The sequence below is a fragment of the Rhodamnia argentea genome, chromosome 6 (genome assembly GCF_020921035.1).
Source record: "Rhodamnia argentea isolate NSW1041297 chromosome 6, ASM2092103v1, whole genome shotgun sequence".
In the NCBI taxonomy this organism is placed as follows: Eukaryota; Viridiplantae; Streptophyta; class Magnoliopsida; order Myrtales; family Myrtaceae; genus Rhodamnia; species Rhodamnia argentea.
In genome coordinates this window covers 22489965-22506282 of record NC_063155.1, presented here as the reverse complement: position 1 = coordinate 22506282, position 16318 = coordinate 22489965, and the positions used below count along the sequence as shown (strand labels likewise).

The window sequence follows — 16318 nt, the reverse complement described above, 5'->3', positions numbered from 1 at the left end:
ACAGAATAAAGTTTCTATGGTTGTTGGTCGGCGACAAGTGGACGAAGACCGGCGGAGGGTGGATCGACGGATGGCAAAGGGCAAACGGCAACAGGGACGCGAGAGAGGAGAGCGGCAGCAAGGACATCAGAAAGAGGGAGACCATGCGCGATAGAGAGAGAGAGAGAGAGTGAGCAACAAGAACAGTTCTTATTTCTATTTCTATTATTGCTGAAATAGAAAAGTAGAAAATTTCTTTTTCTTATTTCTGAGCCAAATTTGTCTCGAAAAAAAAATGAAATTACGTTACCAAATGGATTGCTGTTCCTAACTTGTTCTCTAGAATCAGAAAAATAGAAAAACAGGGAAATAGAATTGTTGTATGCACCCTTAATTTATAAAGAAATCCATTTTTCTCAAATTTAAATAGGAATAGAAATAGGTCCGGGCATAATCGTGCAGGAACAGGAAGTTAAACTAGGTGCTGAATCCCCTCTCTCGCCAATACACGACCCATATCCCGAGAATATCCTCGAGGTAAATACTCCCGCCCTACCTTCTTCCCTTGATCATTCAAATATCTCCATTGGATATGAGCTACCTTTCAGACACAACCGTCAGAAATAAATGATCGCTAAGATTCGGGATTGAGGAATAAAGATATTTTGTCTTTCCCTGCTAAGATAAAAGTAGAAAACCAAGATTGAAGTTCTTGCCGAATACGCGATTTGAACACGGAGGGGAAAAGCCTGTCCTGTCGTAGCCGTTGATGAGCCGCCCCCCCAAAAATTACAAAATACCGTTGGCTTTTCCCCGGGAAGTTTTCTCAACCATTACCCTACAAGAATTGCCTTGACTCTTCCCTTCAAACTCGCAAGAACCCTTCATTGTCCCTCTCTCCATCACTCCTCAGCTGTAATCCTTCCCTTTCTTCAGTTTTTTTTTTTTTTTGTCCTTTCTTCTGCTAATCCTGGACTATCTTTTCTTAATGGAATCTAAATTGACTTAAATCCAAAAGAAAGATAAAAGTCCGAATTTGACCGGCAGCATCCCGTTCCCGCCTGGTCATCGCGTCGCTGCCGGCATGGGCAACTGCTGCTCGGGGGGCATTGGTCGCGGCGCCACGAAGGGGGACCTACAGAAAGTGGGGTCCGCCACGGAGAACAACGCAAGCAGTCCGGAGGGCAATGCCACCCCAAACAATAACGTGCCCGTCCTGCCGAAGATGGCGACCCCTAATCCCAAGCCCTCCAAGCCAGCCCCGGTCGGCCCCGTCCTCAACCGGCCTATGGAGGACCTCAAGGCCTCGTACTCGATGGGGAAAGAGCTCGGCCGGGGGCAATTCGGCGTCACCTACTTGTGCACCGACAAGGCGACCGGGGAGCAGCTCGCCTGCAAGACGATCGCCAAGAGGAAGCTCGTGAACAAGGAGGACATTGAGGATGTGAGGAGGGAAGTCCAGATCATGCACCACCTGACTGGCCAGCCCAACATTGTGGAGCTGAAGGGGGCTCATGAGGACAAGCGATCCGTCCACTTGGTGATGGAGCTGTGCGCCGGCGGGGAGCTGTTCGACCGGATCATAGCCAAAGGGAATTACACGGAGCGTGCCGCCGCGTCGCTGCTCAGGACAATCGTTCAGATCGTGCACACGTGTCACTCTATGGGGGTCATTCATCGGGACCTGAAGCCCGAGAATTTCCTTCTGTTGAACAAGGACGAGGACTCACCACTTAAGGCCACTGATTTCGGCCTATCGGTATTTTTCAAGCCAGGTTGGCCTCTTAATCCTCTACTCACATTTTTCATGTTCCTGACGAAAGCTGATGATCTCCAAAGTGGGAAAGATAGCGAGTTACCGGTTTTCCATTCGCCGAGCATGGCTGATGTGAGAAGCGACCTCGTTTTGTTGTTCTTTCGGCAGGAGATACATTTCAAGATGTAGTTGGAAGTGCATATTACATTGCGCCGGAAGTTCTGAAGAGGAAATATGGACAGGAAATCGACATTTGGAGTGTCGGCGTAATGCTATATATCCTCCTTTCTGGAGTTCCCCCTTTTTGGGCAGGTAAAGATTGTCATCAAGACTGTCCGACTCAGTCGGGAATCAGTTTCTAGGAACAAAAATTTCTCGTTATGATGCTCAAAATGAGATGCGTTGCATGGACAGAGTCGGAAACCGGGATTTTCAATGCAATCTTGCGTGGCCACATTGATTTTAGTAGTGATCCGTGGCCATCGATCTCGCCCGGGGCAAAAGATCTCATCCACAAGATGTTGAACTCCGATCCTAAGCAGAGGCTAACGGCTTTTGAAGTCCTTAGTAAGTATTTCGCGAAGAACTGTTTCGGTTTGTAAGCTTATATATGCTGCAGCTGCCAGAATCACGATTAGAAATATTTCCACACAGTCTTGTTCTACTGACATTGTATTCTGAGGAACCGCCAAAACATTTTGATAGATCATCCGTGGATTAAGGAGGACGGAGAAGCACCCGATACCCCTCTCGACAACGCGGTCTTGGGTCGCCTCAAGCAATTCAGAGCGATGAACAAGTTCAAGAAAGTGGCTCTTCGGGTACGAATCGAGTGACGGATGGAAAGAGGGTCTTAAATTACCAAATTGAGTGGCTAGATGTTTCTGCTAGCACTGATCCTTAGATTCTCTAAACGCAACACAACAGGTCATCGCCGGATGTCTTTCCAAGGAAGAGATAAGAGGATTGAAGGAGATGTTCAAGGGCATGGATACCGACAACAGCGGTACGATAACACTAGAGGAGTTGAAGCAAGGGCTCTCGATGCAAGGGACGAAGCTATCGGAGTACGAAGTTAAACAACTGATGGAAGCAGTGAGTCAACTCTATTCTAGTTGTCAATTTCTCGGCATCGGCAGAGGCTGATCGCATCGAATGTGCGGGCTTACAATTAGTCGTGCAACCGGAATACATGTTCGCTTCATAAACATGCTAATACCTTCTCTTACTCTCTGCTTCTTCGCTTTCCTTGGATGAAGGCCGATGCGGACGGTAACGGAACCATAGACTACGACGAGTTCATTACAGCAACGATGCACATGAACCGGATGGACAGAGAAGAGCATCTCTACACGGCCTTCCAGTTTTTCGATAAAGACAATAGCGGGTACGAGTGGTAGGAAGTTTTTGAATGGGTGCATTTGATTTTCCAACCACAAGAACAGTAACAGGCTCATTGCAGTAAAAGTACTAGGAGGTTATGATCTCGCAGATTATAGTATTAACTCTTTTAGCAATGCGTACAGGTTTATTACAACAGAGGAACTCGCACAAGCTCTACGAGAATACGGCATGCAAGACGGAAGGGACATCAAAGAAATCATTTCGGAAGTCGACGCCGACAACGTAAGTAGCAAAACAAACAACATCGACCGCTGCATTAACCATGCAAAAAACTCTGGATTGCTCTCCGTTCGAGTACTTACGTATGACATGCTGACTCTCACAGGATGGCCGAATCGATTACGACGAGTTCGTGGCTATGATGAAGAAGGGGAATCCGGAAGCGAATCCGAAGAAGCGACACGAAGTATTTGTCTGACGATGCAATTCCGGGGAAAAAGGGAACACAAAAAAAAAAAAAAAAAAATTCTCATCCTTCTGAACCCTGATGCATCTTCTTGGCTTTTGCCGGAGAAGTTCATGGAATACAGGGGCATGGCATGTACACACATAGCTGGTTTAAAGGGAAGAACTTGGGGAGGATACAGGGTTGGTTTAGACATGGGGCTCAGCTAGAGAAAACACGCGTTGTTAGGGTTTTGGAGGGGTTTGGGAAGTTTGTGGTTCAAAGCTGTACATTCTCATCCTTGTTGTTCTCCAGGAGTTTTTTATTTAGATCCAGCCCACCTTTTAACTCTGCCTCTCGACCTCATGCCCACTCACTCTGCGCCATCACTTCAATTTGGATCAAGTATGAAAGTATTTTAGGAATACGAATCAATTTGAGTATGGATCGGATATGAGTTGTTAGATTTGTATTGCAATAAACAAATCATAAACGAGTCTAATTTATTATCCGATCCGACCCACCCATTCGCCACCTATTCGACGACGGGGTGTAGGAATCAGATAGCCTAGTTGTTGTGCGGGCCTCCGACAGAATGGTCTCGGCTGAGTAACGCGGGATCTCATGCTCAGATCATCTATGTTGCACGAACACGCGCCTCGAGACATTTTAAGCGTGTCGAACACGTGTCGGTGTCGAACACGTGTCGGTATCGAACACGAGTCCGACACACGAGGACACTCGGTCAACAAATGAGACACGCTTAGGCTTGTACTTGAAAATAAAATCTATACTAGCCCGATGGGCCTCTGGGCCTTCCACATGGCCCATTCATCCCGTCCAGGTGAGCATGTCGCACTGCGCCCCTTTCTATGAGAAGCTTTCCGTCATTTTCTCCATTCTGTGGCCGATGGGGGAACACCGATTTCGCTTTTCATGGCAAAACCTATTTCTGTACATGTTCGTCACGCACTTTCCATTGCGGGGTGGCCACGTCGGATTCCTCAACGCAGGACGAGGATGACGATCTCGCAAGATGTGCTCTTGGATTAGCTTGACGGTCAAGATCTCCCGTAAAAAAACCTAAGCACCAGTCTAGCACCTCCCGCAAAGTTTATTACTGTTTTGCCATTGTCCTAGCGTAAAAAAAAGGAAGGTCCGAGGGCAGTATCGCAACAACATCCTCGTTCAGAATGAACCCTCGTTCTGGGTGTCATTGTTTCTTCAAAAAATTGATAATTTATCATGTATATATAAAAATATATATTTAATATACAATGTATCTCAACGTGTCGAAATTTTCTATTTTTTGGGAAATCACGTGTCGGCGTGTCGTGTCGATATAACATAGCAGATCATCATTCAATAGCAGAATGGTCTGGTCTCCATCCGACCCGAGTCTATCGATCGTGGTCCTGATTGAGACGGACGGAGGCCAACGGGCACGAATGGCAAATCAACGAACCGTGGAGGAGGGAAAGTAGGTAGACGCGTGCACGTGCTCCGTCAACTAACTCCCAACCACCGGAGACACCGGTCCTTGCTTTGGCTCCGCATTTTACGGCAGTCTTATGAATAATATATCTCCTGCAAGCAAAAGGGCAGAGAAAGAGGCAATAGAAAAATTAGCGCACTGACTCTGGATTCTTCCCCGGGTTTCATACCACCCCCGCGCATTGAATATTTGGAGCTCCAGTGTCACTCCTGAGATTCGACCGCCCGACCCGTTTGCCCGGGTTTCAGACGCCGCCCGGCCCCCGCATATCGGCCGTTGCCGATGTGTTTCTATTCACTGCTTCATCAATTTAACTCGAAAGCCGACGTGTCCCGCAAGAACGACGTCGGTTCTTTGTGGGGACGGGTTCTGCAGCGTCCCCGAGTCAAATCTTGGTTGATCATTGGCAGCCTTTGAGGTGTTTGCTAAAAAGACATATCCCATAGATGGTATGACAAATTGCACTTTTTTTTTTTAGGTGGGATGACAAATTGCACCTGAGTAAGACGTTTTCTGGACAGCGGGACGGTAGGAACTCTCCGTGACTGGTCGTTCCGGATTGCAAATGGCTCCAACCCACCCGCAGCCAAGGCAGGAAAATGAATGATGACGGGCCCCGTCGCGTTGAACGGAGGGATAGAGCCGTTTTCGCCACACGATTTTCTAAAACAGGCTTGTATTATACCTAAACCATTTTCTAGTCAAGAATAACGATGGATTTCCAACAAAACCTCCCTAGAGTTAATCCTCGCCGTCAATGCACAATTTGTACTCTCTAACTATGAAAAAATCGCAAAAATAAAAAATAAAAAGATTCTCAAGTCACTGCGCGCAACGCAATATCGGTAATTTTGGATCAACACTAGCCGAATGAATTGAATTGATACAAATATAGAAGATTTAAAATTGAATTGAAAGCAAAAGAAAAAAACTGTTACTGAATGGCATAACCGCAATAGGATTATGAATTTTTCAATAATTCTCCCTTAAGGTTAATTGAAGTCTCGAGAACGACCCAAAAAGCTGGTTCGTTCATTCTTTTTTTTTTTGGCTCGTAAAACTTACCATGAGATACACTGAGATTTTTCTCTTAATACAAATGGTCAAATCACGATACGGATTAGAATTTTAAGGGCGCTTGGCAGATCCACTAGTCTCTCCAAATCATCACGCTAATGACATGGTTCCTTGGTTAGGCCATACAAAACGCATGAACGAGGCAAAAACCACACGAACGCATCTCGGGTGGCTGCTGTCTTGGCACAAACCGCAGCTAATCGTGATTATGTTAAAGATAATTTTGCCCCGTTTATCCAATCGTCGGAAACCGACACGTGGCGCTACGATCATCACATCATTGAAAGGTCAACGACAACGCTCCCAACCTAACTAATGAAATTAATTTATGCGAATTTTTTACTTTTCTCGGTTGTACTAAAAGCGAATGTTTAGTGTCAAAGCTGTGCGAGAAAACATCCTTCCCTCCGATCAAATCATGGTCCAGATCGACATTTAGTCGTTAACCTGACAAGCACGAGCACTGGTAAAAACCCTCGAGAACACGGCATCCGATCGACGGATGTTGGCAAGAAGTTAATATATATGTGCGCAACGTGGTACTGTTTGTAGTGAGCAGAAGAAGAAAAACACGGAGATGACCATAACAAATTCAATAATAATGACCAAGCCAATGTTTGCATTATCTCTTTTCAAATAGAGATGTTGAATTATAGATCACACGGAGACTTGCTTAACGCTATAGACTCGAAAAGAAATGAACCGGAGGTGAGGTACAATTAATCGAATTTTCTTGAGGCGATTAGTTCCAGCTAGCGATGCTGAGCATTTTCGGGAACTACGCCTCCCAAGATACGACACCTCAAACCCGTTTATATTAGCACCATGCGACCCCCTTTGTATTAGTACTGTGCGGACAAGACTATGTCGACCATTTATCGAAACCAACACATTAGAGTGTTAGCGGTCCGTCCTAGGAACTAATCAAGGTTAATGCTCTAACATTAGTTGTGGATTAGGTTGTGTCGAAAAACGACATTCACTATACTTAGGTAGTCATAATGTGTTGCTAGAGACCGCTTATGACTTGTGAGCCAAAAAGAGTTTTGAGTACACTACTAATGTTTAGCGAACTTACGGGGTCACACACAATAGCGAACTGAGTTTATATTTTATCCGTGCCTTGATCTACTTAAGAAGTAGATTTTAATTTATTCTCCTATTTTAAATATCTACGCGATCGTGCATGTTATAAGATAACAATGAAACGAATGATTGGAGATAGACGGTTTGGCGGGCCCGAATCGCCCGACCCCACTTCTTTTATTACGCGTAAATATTGAAGCTATATATAAACGTGGAAAAATCCTAGAGACGTCTATGAGAATAAAAAAAAAAAACACAGAGAATCGTTCTCTGTTTTTAGATCTTTGAGAGAGTCTCGAAGATCAAAGAGGTAATTAAGGAAGAGGAGTTCCAAGATCCGTAAGCTAGCACTTGGATCGTTGGAGACTTCAGTCCGTGTGTGTGGATACTAGTAGAGGCGCAATACTTGGGGTGTTGATCCAAACACAACCGATCGTCAATTTAATTTCGATATGTAAAAGGTACATCTTGAACTTCTATTGATTTCAATATACGCATGGATCCTGTCTAGGGTTTCGGTTTAGATTTATATTTCGCTGCGTTTTAACAATCCCAAAACCCCATCATAGAGGACGACTACGAGAAAACTAGAGCATTAATTTGAGGGGGGAATTGTCGAAAAAGTCATAAACCTTTCACGCTTTTATCAATTCGGTCATAAACCTTTTAAGTTTGTTGATTCAGTCTTAAACATTTTTAGTTTGTGCCAATTCAATCTTTTTCGTTGAAAATCGTTGAAGTGAATGTCGGTTTTTTATATGGCACCACCGGCGCCGACGTGGATAATTTTTAAATATTTTTATTTGAAAAAACATATTTTTTTCCCTTTTTTCCTTTGCTGGCTTCAAGTTAGGTGTCCCTGGCTGGATTAGGGTCGGCGGCAGCCAACGACCCCCATGGGTCCTTGCGAGGGCCGCGAATCCCTTGCAACCGAAGACGAGGGGTCGTGGCCCTCACCCTCGCGGGCCACGGCAAGGGCGTCGCAACCCTCGTTGTGGCCAAGGCCGCGACCCCTCATCTTCGATCACTAGGGATTCGTGGCCCTCGCCCAAGGACCCGCAGGGGTCCCCGGCTCTCGCCTAGGGGCCAGCGGCCCCCACCAGCCGTAATCTAGCTGGGGTTGTCGACTTTGAAGCCAACAAAAAAATAATAATAATAATTGACTTTTTAAATAATTTTTTTAAATTGTCACCAAAGGTGCTACGTAGGACAATCGACACCCACGTCGAAGAATTCCCGTGAATAGGACTGCATCGGCATAGAGTGAAAAGTTTTAGGATTAAATCAACAAACTTAAAAGGTTTAAAATTGAATTAGCAAATGTGTGAAAAGTTTATGACTTCTTCTTCTTTTTTGACAATTTTCCCCATTGGAGGAGTTCTTCAAATTGGTTCTTCATGTCTTTGAACTAGGGACACTCGCCTATTAATGGAATGGGAAACATAGGCAGAAAAAATTAATGGCTATCACTAGTTGAGCCATTAACCCTTAATAAAAACAATACTAAAGTCGGTAACTACAGCATAATAAAAAGCCATGTGAATCGAATAGACATAAATAAAGTAACGTCTCACAGAATGTCGAGCCATTAACACCCATAATTACAATAACGGGATGATTCGTTCGTTTCGTGCGAATTAGGAAGAAATCTTAGGACATAGCTGGTGGCTGAGTCTTTTTTAGGTCATTTCCTAATCATCAGAGACTTTCCTTCTCTTTTCTTTCCTTTCCTTTTCCTTTTACTTTTCATCTGTTTTATATTCTAGTGAGGATCGGAAGTCTAAGATTACATCATGGACCTCAGCTAATCAACCCGCCACTTCCTCGTCTGCCATTGCCGCTTATTTCAAGACCTGTCCATTCCGTACTACATATAATATGTCCACCATGCCTGCTCAAAGATTTTCAAAAGGGGCAAGAGCGAGAATGGTAGATGGAAGTCTCTTCCCTTCTTGAGGGCTTTCGTGATAACAATTACTCCATGAATACTTCTTTCGGTCGTGATTTTTTTTTTTTAACACCGCCGGGCCGGCGTACAATAGTAATTAACAAGACCCCGATATAAATAGAAAAGAAGGGTGGATGTATGAAGGATTAGATTTCCGATTGGGCGATGGCCGCGAAGCCCTCCGTCGGTCCACGTGCCGCATTTATACATCTCACGAATATCTACCCGGAAAGGAAAAAAAATCCTACTTTGTTCCGTCATCAAACCACGCGAGCTATTTATTATATTATGCCTTTTGCCCAACGTTGGAACGTCCAGTAATCGTTCAGGGAAGGAGAATGGTAGATCCCGACGAGCTCAAGGCGAAAACGCTCGTGTTGTCTTTCGCAACCTTCTCGGCAAAAGCTGAGACATCGCGGTTTGGTGAGGACTCTCGTGCTTAGGTTCATGCGACCTACCCGGATTGCGCTTTAATACATGTTTTCGTCCATCTATATAACATGCGGCACCCAACACACAACACACTAAGTAAGTGTCCAGCGCTCCTCGCTTTCGTTTGGGTTGAGAGATGGTGATTCTCGCCGACAGAGTCCTGCTCCGGGAGGTCGCCGCGGCGGCTCTCCTCTTCTTCGTCACCCGGTTCTTCATCCGGTCCCTCCTGCTCCGATTAGACTCCTGCAAGCTCCCGCCGGGGCCGAAAGGGTGGCCGGTCATCGGCGCCCTCCCTCTCCTGGGGAACATGCCCCACGTCGCCCTGGCGAAGATGGCCAAGCAGTACGGGCCGGTGATGTACCTGAAGATGGGCACGTGCGACATGGTCGTGGCGTCGACACCCGACGCCGCCCGGGCTTTCTTGAAGACCCTGGACATCAACTTCTCCAACAGGCCGCCGAACGCGGGCGCGACCCACCTGGCCTACGGCGCGCAGGACATGGTGTTCGCCGGCTACGGCCCGCGGTGGAAGTTGCTCAGGAAGCTGAGCAATCTGCACATGCTCGGAGGGAAGGCCCTCGAGGACTGGGCTCGGGTCCGGTCAGCCGAGCTAGGGTACATGGTCCAGGCCATGTGCGAGTGCAGCAAGCGAGGCGAGCCGGTGGTGGTGCCGGAGATGCTGACCTACGCTATGGCGAACATGATCGGGCAAGTCATTTTGAGCCGGAGGGTGTTCGTGACCAAGGGCTCCGAGTCTAACGAATTCAAGGACATGGTGGTGGAGCTGATGACGAGCGCAGGTACATAGCATTCAACCAAACACGCTTCGCTATCGCACGAGCTGTTAGTGCTTGAATCTAGGAGACGGCTCGCAAAGGTTTTAACTTGATTTGCCTTACTCGATGTAGGGTTCTTCAACATCGGCGACTTCATCCCGTCGATCGCGTGGATGGACTTGCAAGGGATCGAAGGCGGAATGAAGCGCTTGCACAAGAAATTCGACGTGCTGTTGACGAAGATGATCGAGCAACACTCCGCAACCGCTCATGAGCGTAGAGGAAACCCGGATTTCCTCGACGTCGTCATGGCGAACCGAGATAACCCCGGGGCCGAGAAGCTTAGCTTGACCAACATTAAGGCTCTTCTCTTGGTATATACACTGTCTAAAGTGAATTCAACATGTTGATTCTTGGCTTCTTCATCAACTCGTGACATTAGTTAGTGCTGATCTTGTTATCTCTCTCTCTCTTTTTTTTTTTTTTGGTCTAGAATTTGTTCACCGCAGGCACCGACACTTCATCGAGCATAATCGAATGGTCGCTGGCCGAGATGCTGAAGAACCCCAGCATCCTCAAGCGGGCCCACGAGGAGATGGACCGGGTCATCGGGCGGAATCGCCGCCTCGTGGAATCCGACATCCCGAAGCTCCCGTACCTGCAAGCCATATGCAAGGAGTCCTACCGGAAACACCCGTCCACACCGCTGAACCTCCCGAGGATCTCGACCGAGGCGTGCCGGGTGAACGGGTACTACATCCCCAAGAACACGAGGCTCAGCGTGAACATATGGGCGATCGGGCGGGACCCGGACACGTGGGAGAACCCGCTGAGCTTCACCCCGGAGCGGTTCCTGAGCGGGCGGCACGCGAAGATCGACCCGCGCGGGAACGACTTCGAGCTGATCCCGTTCGGGGCCGGGCGGAGGATCTGCGCCGGGACGAGGATGGGGATCGTGCTGGTGGAGTGCATCCTGGGGACGCTGGTCCACTCCTTCGATTGGAAGTTACCGGACGGCGTGGGGGAGCTGAACATGGACGAGGCGTTCGGCCTGGCGCTGCAGAAGGCCGTGCCCCTGTCGGCCATCGTCACCCCAAGGCTCTCTCCTAGCGCATACGCATCTTAAAGAAAAGCTTTTTCCGACAACCACCAGAATCCGACATCACCATAGTCCTAGGACTATTACGATGAATTGCGCTCTTCTAACTCTTTCGCTCCTCTTTCGGTTGTAACTTTTCTTCGTTATGTATTTCGAATAATCTGAGTGTTTTTTTCCCCCAGCGTTTGTATATTCGTGTTGCTTCGCTTTGATTATTTCCACTCGAGTCCAGGAGACACTTTCTCTCTCGTGCACGGACATCCCGAATCCTAGAAGAAACCTACCTCCACCGATTAATTTGCTTGGCTCGATGCATGAGGAGCAATGTCCCGCTTTCTATTATTGTAATTAATACGCGGAAGTTAACCAGAATCTTGTAAATTTATGGCAATGCGAGAGAATCAGAGAAATTAAACGAGGAATCGATAGGCGTCACGCGGTTCGGTCCGAACCACCCCTCAAAAGGACTTCATTGTTCGGCCTTGGCAGAGGGGACGTCTGGCGGCCACACGATAATGAAAAGACGAGGGACAACTAAGGGCCCCCCAAAAGCAAAAACCTATGTTCTCTCTTTTTTTGTTCATGGATCAGTTTGGAGTTAAATGTGTTACACGAATATAAGTTTGGAGTTTTTAGTGTTACAACAAAATGTTTGGAGTAAATGTGTCACACAAGCATAAGTTTAGGGTAAATATGTCACATACGTATAAATTTAAGGTTTTTTGTGTCACAAATAAAAATTTAAGATAAATGTGTCACAACGAGCATAGTTTAAGATTTTTCGTGATTTTTTCCGTTTTTGTTTTGTTTTCTTTTGTTCTCGACAAAGTCTTGGTCCCACATGCTTTCCCGCTGGACCCATTCTTTTTCACTCAACATGCGAAATTAATATTCATGGATAAGTGTGCCCACTTTTGTCTCGTAGTGCCGAGGGGGTGGGTCCATCTTTGTTTTTGACCGTATAAGAAGCTCACCGCCTTCAATCTCTTTGCACGGTCAACTTCGGCATTCATCCAACCGGGCCGGGCTCCGGGAACGGTCCGAACTCGAGATATAATTCAACGCCTATAATTTGGCTTTAATCGAAATGAAATCGTCGGGCGAATTAACGGGAAGGATGATTAATCGAAAAAAAAAATCTCGATTCTATTGACATTAATGCTGGTTCAGACATAAAATTTTCAATTTAACTAAATTTATTCATAAATTTTTTGACGAGTTATTAATGAATTCCTTATGATCAACTTTGATCGATAATTACTAACGTGAATCGTGGCGGCCTTACGTAACACGGCCGAGCCGACGAGGACGATTTTTTACTTTTGCTTTTTAAAAAAAAAAATATTCTAAATTTCTTTATTTTTTATCTTGCTATTTTCTCCTTCCTCTGCTGACACGCAAGAGCCCAGTGAGGGTGCAACCACGTCGGATCGGGCCAGGTTCGGCGAATCCCGGAGAAAAATGAAACGTTATTACCGACTTATCCATCAAAATAAGTGATCATCCAAAACCTTCGTTCCCCAAAAAAAGGAAGTCCCTAGGTTATCTAACGAGCCCCTTTTACTTCGATAAAAAGGGCAACAAGCGCATGCCCAAAATTGAGACGGTCTCTCCGTATCCGTACTCAAAGCGATTTGAAAGTAGAAAATTCAAACAAGGTAAAGATTCCAGATAAGAAAAAATTGAAAAAAAAAAGCCAAATATGACGAAAGATAACAGGCCGTAACCACTCCGGAGATCAAATCAAATCAAATCAAATTAAATCGTGCTATAGTGACGTGACGCCGCCCGGGCCAACCTTCACAGGTTTCAAGTTTGGATGATTAATCCAGCATTCTACTGGAAAATGACAACGTGTACCCCACTTTTTTTGGGTAAAAAACAACGACAACGACAGTAAGAAATTTATCCCATGAGCTGTCACTCCAGCGAATCACATAAAAATATTAGGAAATCGATTTACCAAAAGACCGTGGTAAGCTTTTCAGAATGCGTGAACCCACGACCTTAGTTTTGATCAAATAAGTTGTGTGATTCATTGCGCAGTCAATAAGCAAATTTTTTACGCAACACTGGTCTCGAGAATCCCGGGACATATGCTCCTTGCCTCAAAGTCAGACACGTAGTCATCTCGTCGGCTGTCGTATTTGCTCGAGAGCGAAACGGAAAGAATCGGGGTCCCGGTCACGATCCGCGAATCCTAAAGTCTGATGAAGCCCGGCGTGTCGGACTTCTGATGGGAATGAAAACTAGAGCATAGAAAGGAAGACGGGTCCGTGTATCCCCCGCCTCATTGCGTAGATTTTCCACCAAAGAGTCGGCATCGTCTTACGTGGATATGCGCCAAATAGTCGGATTTCAGCTCAGTTTCGCGAAAACAATGGAAGATTTAGATTGATAGGTTAAGGTGCTAACGATAGCGACTTTCCGAACGGGACCATATATATTTTTTTCTCTTGCCCGTTCGTAAGCTAAAAAGAACAAACAAAAAATGTAAATTTACGAGATCCAAGAAATCCTCGAAAGTAACGAAGTCGTAATATCAAAACTTGAGACCGGATTAACGCTCGTACAAACGTCCGGGCCTCTTCCCAACACGTGGAAGCCCGAATCGCATGGATGGTTGCACGCCGTGAGCCTCACGGAGGCCCCGCCCGATCGCGTGGAATTATGTAAGTCGGGTTGAGCTCGAGAATGAGTCGGGAGCGAGCAAGCAGCCCTAGCTCTCGAATCACGATGCGGTGCGTTGGAGGATGGGGGATAAAATGCTCAAGATGGGCCGCGAGAAAACAGACAGACAGCCCCAAGGACAAGCTCGTTATGTTCGAGTTTGGCCCTTTTCTCGTTCGTGGTTGGAATCACGATTCCAGCAGACGGATTCTAAGAAGATAAGGTCGTCCATGCGCTCACCAGCATAATCCAAAAATGGGGTCCCGGAGAAGATGACTGGCTAATCTTCCTCCTTGCCAGTGTGCTTCGCTTGGTCCCGTGTTGCACCCCATCCCTAGCCCCCTAACCAGTCACAAAGTACCAAGTGTCATGACTATCAATATCAATGAGAAGACGTACCATTTCGTGTTTCCGTCATTAGTCGAGCAAACGTTTGACATGATCCTTCGCGAGCACCTAAGAATCTTCCGGCCAAAGACACGAATTGGGTCATGGAGCAGCCACGTTTTTACTAGACCATTTTGTTTTCCTGAGATTTTAAAAGAAAAATTCGTAAACAAGCTCGACTTTAGTCCAACACCGAAATTGATAGAACCACTTTCAAAAGCTAGCGGGCACAAGCAACAAGCCGATCGGATGGCTCATTTCTTCACAATTAGGATTACTACTTTTCCGCCATAATTTCTCAGCCTTAGAGAGTCCAGTATGAGCTAGTTGCACACTAGCCTTTCACCGCAGTCAAGACGCAACATTTGGGAACTAGCCGTTCACCAACCAGCGTGGTTTTGTTTTCGGTTGGCATAATTTCATTATTATGACTCTTTTTCCCATCATTAGAAAGGGTTTTAGCCGATAAGAAACTGGAATCATAGATAACTAGCAAGTAACAAGAGATGTATACTTGAGAGCCTCAGTGAACACTTTCCATGCACTTGAAACCATGTTTTCTGTCGGATATTAAACATGATGACTTTTTGTATTCTCCATTTTCTTTCGCTGGTGGCGGTGGCTTAGACACGGACAGAGAGAGCCGAGGAACAAATAACAATCAGGCAAGAAGCGCCGACTCAACACAAGGAAACACAAGGCCACAAATTAATGCCAGAGATCAGAGCCTTGAACTCTGCTGCTATGGTAAGCTGCACATGAAATTAATCGCTTCTTTCTGAAGTAGAATTTCTGAAAAGCAAAACTGAAGATATCTAAGGCAGAGAGAACTGAAACTTTTATATCAGCAGGAAATCATAGGATCTTATGTTAATCCAATTGATACTTCAGGAAACAATTTGGAAGGCTGACATATGGTGGCAAATGCGTGCTCTGGAGACACTCCGGACTTCATCTTTCTTCTTTTTTTTGTCGAACATCCCTTTTCTTTTCAAATATATCATTTTTAGATAATCTGAGTTGCTTATTCTATATGACCATGATAAATCTGAGTTATTTTCTTTTGCAAGTGGTGAATTGAAGTTATAAATGAAGGTTTGACAACCCATTCACTCGCCACCTCAATAAATCTCTGGCCAATGATTCTTGAACACAGACAAGTTCGCTTGCTTACAAAATTCAGCAAGCTACCCATGCTCGGAGGCAATGCTCGTAAGGACTGGGCTCTGACTGGAAAGATCTTATCTATGTTCCCTCAAATAAGAATCATAGATCAGACTACTGAATTAAAACATCGAGTGATACCGCATACCGTCATATCTGTCAAGTTAATGAGGACGAGGATTTAAAAAAGTATACCAAAAAAGGGCTATGCCACATTCCTAGTAAGTCAATTGACTGTGAAAGGCAATTGAGAGGGGCACAGATGTGTGGTAGAATCCCCCAGAGCTCATCTCAGGAAAGAATCACCACTTGAAAGAATGAGAATTACATCGTTACATAAATGGCCTCGAGTTGCAAACCCACAACATCTCATGTTCCGGTAAGGACGATAATTACATCTAAAACTCCAAATGTATTCTTATCAAGGAGATTCAGTAGAAGGATCCTTGAAGGAACCAGTAAAATTTATCAAACAGAATGAGCTCACAAACAAATGAGCTTTCCAGGAAACTTGAATACCAAAAACAGAATCAGAAGATTCACAACATCCACCTAGACTGCCTAAAAGGACGTTACTCCAAGAACCTTTGTAGAAATGGCGATTCCCCCTTCTAGACCCTAAAATAACAGTAGAATGACAGCTCCAACAAAGGACTCCAT

The 16318-nt window shown here is 45.7% G+C and overlaps 2 protein-coding genes across 3 annotated transcripts in view; both read left to right on the top strand.

The window, feature by feature from the left end:
• The window catches only part of LOC115734125 (flavonoid 3',5'-hydroxylase 2-like), a 34249-nt gene that overhangs the window by 7045 nt on the left and 10886 nt on the right, over positions 1-16318 (top strand). Inside the window, exons 3-5 of one of the 2 annotated variants that reach the window (XM_048281248.1) lie at positions 9697-10362; positions 10471-10712; positions 10832-11470. In XM_048281248.1, the coding sequence (XP_048137205.1) occupies positions 9699-10362; positions 10471-10712; positions 10832-11464 (1539 nt within the window). In that variant the 5' untranslated portion in view covers positions 9697-9698 and the 3' untranslated portion in view covers positions 11465-11470. Of the gene's footprint in view, positions 1-9640; positions 10363-10470; positions 10713-10831; positions 11471-16318 lie in introns of those variants that run through there. The other variant, XM_048281247.1, reaches the window with a different exon arrangement.
• Positions 822-3572, top strand: LOC115734325 (calcium-dependent protein kinase 17-like). Its single transcript, XM_030665059.2, has 8 exons — positions 822-1754; positions 1904-2047; positions 2150-2302; positions 2441-2556; positions 2663-2830; positions 2995-3122; positions 3262-3361; positions 3465-3572. Exons 1-8 carry the CDS (start codon positions 1064-1066, stop codon positions 3555-3557), a joined length of 1593 nt encoding a protein of 530 aa, XP_030520919.1. The 5' UTR covers positions 822-1063; the 3' UTR covers positions 3558-3572.

Excerpts from the sequence above, each read along its gene's own strand:
- LOC115734325 (XM_030665059.2), top strand. The coding sequence starts at position 1,064 with ATGGGCAACTGCTGCTCGGGGGGCATTGGTCGCGGCGCCACGAAGGGG. Across the intron at positions 1,755-1,903 it reads ATCGGTATTTTTCAAGCCAG|GAGATACATTTCAAGATGTA; the intron begins GTTGGCCTCTTA and ends TTCTTTCGGCAG. Across the intron at positions 2,831-2,994 it reads TTAAACAACTGATGGAAGCA|GCCGATGCGGACGGTAACGG; the intron begins GTGAGTCAACTC and ends CCTTGGATGAAG.